General features: G+C 35.1%; 1 protein-coding gene across 1 annotated transcript; it reads right to left on the bottom strand.

Annotated features, from left to right (window-relative positions):
* Positions 1–372: 372 nt before the first annotated feature.
* On the bottom strand, positions 373–1,569 carry LOC140435863 (uncharacterized). Its single transcript, XM_072524578.1, has one exon. The coding sequence runs from the start codon at positions 1,567–1,569 to the stop codon at positions 373–375; it is 1,197 nt and encodes a 398-aa protein (XP_072380679.1).
* Positions 1,570–6,731: the final 5,162 nt, after the last annotated feature.

Raw genomic sequence — 6,731 nt, 5'->3', positions numbered from 1 at the left:
CTTTTTGCTTGTTTTTACCGCGTTTCTAATCCAGATCGCGGCGTCGACTGCTGATCGACCTTTTCTAAATCCATATTGTTGGTTGGATAGAACTCTCTTATCTGCTAACACGCCCTCTAGCCTCTACCTGACAAGATTCTCATAGAACTTGCCAAGGCAGTCCAGAAGGCATATTGGCCTATAAGAGGATACTGAATCAAAGGTTTCCCAGGCTTTAAGAGTAAAATCAGATTTGCTTCCTTTAGTTCCCTGGGAAACTCTTGCTTCCACAGTAGACCGTTATATATTTTTCTGATCAAACCTGGTTTCTCTGTTGTTGCTATCTTCAGTGCCTCCGGTGGCAGTCTATCGGAGCTGGGAGATTTTCCCGTCTTAATTTCTTGGCCAGCGACCTTTATTTCTTCTTCTGTAAATTCCTCCGCCGCCGCAGGGGAGACCTTCTAGAAGGTTTGTTCCTCCTTGGTAAGAAAGAGGAGCTCCGCCATTTCTCGCCGCTGATCCTCGTCTAAATTGTATGGAGCAATCATCTTTAGTGACTTCATTGTTATCGTATATGCGCCGCCCCATATATCGTCTTCTAAAGCATTTATTAGGTTCTGCCACATTTCTTTTTTTTCTGTTTTTTATTATTTTATTGAGTTTCTTTTTTACTGTTTTGTATACTTCTTTGAGCTCGTAGGCGCCCTGGCTTCTCGTAAAATTCCTGCGAGCTCTGAGACACTCCTCCCGTAGGCCTTCAATCTCATCCGTCCACCAGTAGGGGGTTCTTTCTTTGTTCCTTTTCTTTACGGTGGCCAACTCAACAGCGTTCTCTAGTGCCCTTCTGAGTTGGCCAAGGTCAGATATTTCCTCTTCGTTTATTTTTCTGACCTCTGATAGGTACACGTGCTTATTAAATGTTTTCCCAGTATATACTATCAGCCGTCTTATGTTCCGCCCCTTTACCTTGATTTCATATGTAATGTATCGGTAGTAGGTGAATAATTGATCGTCGAGGACGTCCCAGTTTTGTATTCGTCTGGATAGCCCTTCACTTTCAAAAGTTACGTCAATGTGTGTTTGGCTGGCCCCTCTTATAAAAGTTGGTTTATTATTATTGAGTACCTGGAGGCCAGCCTGGGCTATCCATTCGTTCCATATCTCCCCTTTTTCGTCGTTTGCGGGAGAGCCCCATTGTAGAGATTTGGCATTTATGTCCCCGGCGATCATAATTTGTTTTTTCCTAATGGCGGTGTTTATTATTTTATCAACTATATTCTTATATTCTCTAATCCTAATATTTGGAGATATATAGCATGCCAGTAGGCTAAAATCCCTCATTTTTAGGAGTATGTGATTTCCACCCCTGACAATACCACGCACTCCAAGATCGTTGTTTCGAAACAACACCGCCACATTTTTATTAGTGTCTTGCACCCAGCCACCGTCCGATGTAATTTTTTGTTCGGGGACGATGAGCAGGTCTGTTTCCAACATGCAGGCTTTTGCATGGATAAGATCGTGAGCTCTTTTCGCTCTGCCCACGTTCACCTGCAATATCCTTATACCAGGTTGATCTTTGAGGTTCATTTTAGGTTCAATTTCCTAGAGATTCGACCTTACATCGGTGTTTCTGTTTATATGATCCTAACTTAGCTAAAATAAACAAATAAATATGAGTAAATAAATAAATAAATAAGTAAATAAATAAAAGTGTAGATAAATAGGTGACTGTATAATTAATATGGACGACACATAAAAGGTTAAAAGAATAAAATATATGCACAGAAAAGATAAAAACACCTAGGTAAAATTGGGACAGACAACATGGAGAATAAATGAAAACAAATGGTAAGACGTGTGAGATCTTTAAACTTATGCAACATGCATAGAAACGATGATTGGAAGATAAAGGGCAATAGTTTGTGCACCTTGGTGAGCTGTAGAGGGACCCACCAATTATACATGGATATCTATCTAATATTATTTGTATATCTATATTTACTACACTTGCACTTTCTTCTACCCTCCGTATATCAGGGCTCTGTAGGCTGGACAGGCCTACATCCTTATCGAATATTCTAGAAACTTGTTTAAATTTGTCATTGTTCTGTTTATATACTTCTTCAATTATTTGAGAAGTTTCATCAAATCTTTTGAAAATATTTTTAAATTTCTCGTCCCATCTTCTAGAAACATTTTCAAATATATCACCATTCTTTCTTGGTTTGAAGTTTTCTCAATCATTAGAGAAACATTTCCAAATGTCTTATTATTCTTTTTTAATCTTCAATAAAACTACTTATTCTGCCGATCAAAAATTAAATGTGTCTGGGTCATCTCCATTCTTATTAAGAACATCCCTCAGTCGTTCTTGAAAGATATTATTGGACACTATGTAGTCCTTATCCAGTTTTGTGAGTTGTTCACGTAACTGTTTTACTGAGAGTTCTGCAAATCGCCCCTTTGGTCAGGCACAGACGTTCTTTTTAAATGTTTTGTCTTACAAAGATCACCATAAAACTACGCCGATGTTACCAACGAACAAAACTTTCCAAAAATTCAATTTTTTTTTAAGTTTGTTTAACTTATTTGTAAATTAATATATGATCTCACATCGTGACACCACTGTAACGTGTTTAAATAAAATAAAACGAGCGGTTCCAATTTATATACAATTAATAATTTTTAAGTCTACAGCACGAAATTATCTTATTAACTAAACTCTTAATAACAGCGCTCCTATATGTATAGTAAATACATTGCTTCGAGAACTATTTGGAGCAGTCCATCTCTATTCACCACATCGGTAGCTTCTCGAAAGCAGGGCGCTATTGATATAGCCAACTATCGTATATTCTGGAATCATCCTTCTAAGAGTTGTGACACGTACCACATATCAAAGGTATGCTATTTGGTTACAATATCCTATTTTTTATGATGTTGTCATATGCTGTGTCTAAATCTAAAATTATGGGAAGGGTGTCGATGTTAAATTTTCTAGAGTTTTTCAAAGATTTATCTTAATATGAAGATCTGATCTGAGTCTACTTTGATATTCAACCGTAATTTCCTCCAACTATTGGCTCAGACGTGTGTAAATTTTGTTAATTAAAATTTATCTTATGGGTTGTGTTCAAAATTGTTATTCGGCTATATTTATTAGATTCAAGCTGGTCACCATTTTAATATAGCGAGAACTGAGATATTCTATTCTTAACACATTCACTTGCCCATCCAGTACCGATTTAGTAACCGTAGAGAGTGGTTGGTCCGGAGTTCTCGTATGCACGTGTCCAGTTACATAAATATTTGTGTTGCCACATTTTTAAAACGTAAGTATTATATTTGGTGATTCAGTTTATATTTAAATATGTCTAGAATTAACATCAATGTAGAAATGTGCTTGCTCTTTCAACTATAAATATCTGTATTTATTTATATATTGTTTTATTTATGTATAAACCACTTATGCGTTGACCGCACCAGGCGCGGTGCCTGGCAAGTGGTGCACACATATTCAAACAATATTATATCTTTTTGTTCTGTTATGGATTGCCATGGATCGAAGAGCTGGGCCTTCAAAGGAAAATGAATCCCCGAAGAAAAGATGTAAATATAATAATAAAAGAAAGTTGCCAGCGATTCGGATGAGAAGATAGAACCAGAATTACCGCTAACTACTTCTGTACCTACAACTTCTTCCCTGGATAATCCAATTGTTACAAATTCTGCTTCAACTAAACCAGTTGCAACAACTTCAACTACACAATGGTCTTACCGTGAGATACAAAAGCCAGATATCGCATTTACATGTGTTGCAGGTGTTCGTGTCAACGTAGGAGGGACATAGCCAATAGATTATCTTAACTTATTGGTAACGGAAGAGCTGTGTGACATTATTTGTGCTAAAACAAATACACATGCAGTGGAATTAATTTCGAGAAGCGGTATTCAATCAAGAATAAGTCGTTGGAAGAACATTACTAGAAGTGAAATAAAAACGTTTCATGGACTCTTATTGCACATGGACACAATTCGTTTAAATAGGATCATCAGATTCGATTATTGGAAAAAGCACTACTTATTTATTATTCCAATTTTTTTAACATTTACGACCCGAAATCGTTTTTTATTGAGATTGCGAGCGTTACATTTTGAAGATATGGAGAATCAAGCAACTGGCACACAATTAGGAAAAATACTTCCTCTGATCAACTTTTTCAACAATAGATGGCAAGATATTTGTTATCCAAACAAGCAGATGTCACTGGATGAATCCATGGTGCTATGGCGTGATCGGCATCGGTTAAAATTCCGTCAATACATAGAAGGAAAACGACACAAACTTGGTATAAAGCTGTACGTCCTTTCTGAACCAACTGGGTTAACTCTCAAACTACTTGTTTATTCAGCATCTGCAGATCTTCAGATATCTGGCTCTCAACATACGGAAAAAGTAGTAAAATATCTTCTGAAGTTTTGTCTAAAAGGTTAAAAAAAGATGAACTGGTTATGCAGTTCACTACGGAGTGAATTTGTGTAATCAAATGGAAGGATTGCAAAGAAATTTTAGCAATTTCTAGTAAATATAATGGAAATATGGAAAAAGTTACTATACAATGTGGCCAAGAGGTGATAAAGCCAAAGCTAATAAATGAATACAACAAATTTATGTCAGGGGTTGATCATTGTGAACAAATGTTATCATATTACCCATGTGAACACAAGACTCTTATCTGGTATAAAAAAGTAGCCATCCATTTATTCCAGATATGTTTACTAAATTCATATTATGTGTACAAGATGGATACCGGAAGTCGTAACAGTTTCTATGAATTCAGACTAGACATGATCGGAACACTGCTTTGACAACCCCCGTTAGATCCAATACCTAACGTAAAACGTTAACACATTCCAGAGTACTACCCAAAAGGAGATAACGGAAAGACTAAAAGAAGATGCACTATTTGCTGGAGTGACGGTAAAAAACGAAAGGATTTAGATTATTCTTGCCCTCAGTACCAAGATGGCCCTGGACTTTTTCTCACACCATGCTTTAGAATATTCCATGTAAACAAATAATGTATTTTATTGTTTATTTTAAGGTAAAATTATTTTATTCTGAACCTTTATTTGTTTTTTCGTTTATGTAAACGCGTCTAGCGCGTTTATGGCACCGAGAATGAATTATAATTAACCTGTGCCCCAACGCCTCTAGCGCGTTTTTAGAATGTTTGCGAATGTTTGAGTTACATTAATTTAAATCACAATTCACTCATATTATGCTTAGTATAAGAAAAATTCACGTCGCACCCAGCGTGACACATATTTTTCGTACGGGCAGTGAAGGCGTTTTCCAATACTGTTGATATAGTCTGATGAATTTGACTGTCTAGATGCTCAATATTTTTAGAGTCTGCAGGAATTTGATCACTTCCTGATGCTTTGTTATTGTTTAGATAACATCCTATCGGGTCTCTATAAACAGTAAAACATCAGAAAGAGTACACAATTTCACATATTTGGAATAAAACTTGAATGAGAAGAAGAACTCTACTATATGAAGTAGATGCGTGAAATACCATAAAAGCAATCATTAGCCATCAAATCAATAGCCAATATCAAAATAAGGTACTGTCACACGGTGATGCATATCTCATGGACGCATCGAGTTACCAACCCAAATGTTTAGGGTAGAATAGATCAAGATCAAAAACTGACCTACGCAGTTAAATGTATGAAAATGGCATATTTTGAGCATGTGATGACAAAGATAGTAGCACATTCTTTAATTTATTATACATTATTAATTATTATGACAAAGAGGGGGGTAGAAAATAAACCTCTTGGCTAAAAATTAGGATTGACAATATAGACCTCCTGAGAGCTACTATAAACAAATTATGTAAGCGAACATAATCGCCAATGCCCAATAAGTATATTGTAATACAAGATTAATAATAATAGACCCCAGTGGATAAATTAGCAAAAAATAAATTTATGAAAAAAAAATCAATGTATCAGTCGTCTACTGTAATAAACGGAAATAACCAATAACAAAAACATTTATAACCAGTACACATGCGCAATTGTTAATTCTCTATACACAGTAAAACAGAAAATGCTTAGAATTTTCTTATTTGGTATGAAACTTGAATGAGAATATTAGACGTCAAAACAGAACATAAATTCCGAACAACTCTAAACCGCACAACTTCTAAACCCCGAATATAATGCCCAAATTATATTCGAATACTTTCACCAACTTTTCTGTATTTAACATAATTGTTAATCTAACCAAAATTCTTAATAGAAATAAAAGTGTGAAAGATACAAGAGATATTGGAGTTAATTAATCTAAAACGAAAAATTAAAACATCATCCAGAAACGTACAAGAAACTCGACGTAAAAATAAAAAGAAAAATAAAAGACGCGAAAGAAATATGTTTTAAGGAATAATACAAAGAAATGGAAAATTGTGACAAAAGATATGCACAAAAAAGTAAAAGTGATAACACGAACCCAGAATAAAGAATTAAGATCAGGTGTACTTAAGGAAAGAGGTGGAAAAATAATCAAAGATCCCAAAAATAGGTTATTTATATAAATATTATATTAAAGATAAATATATAAAGATATATATAGACATAGATAACTTCCAAAATGTACTTTCTATTACTAGACATCTTTAGATATCTACTTGTAGCACTAACATTACTGAGTTACTTGCTGTCACCTTCTTAATTGC

The sequence above is a fragment of the Diabrotica undecimpunctata genome, chromosome 3 (genome assembly GCF_040954645.1).
Source record: "Diabrotica undecimpunctata isolate CICGRU chromosome 3, icDiaUnde3, whole genome shotgun sequence".
Lineage (NCBI taxonomy): Eukaryota > Metazoa > Arthropoda > Insecta > Coleoptera > Chrysomelidae > Diabrotica > Diabrotica undecimpunctata.
The sequence above is the reverse complement of the archived record's forward strand: the minus strand, read 5'-3'. Positions and strand labels throughout refer to the sequence as shown.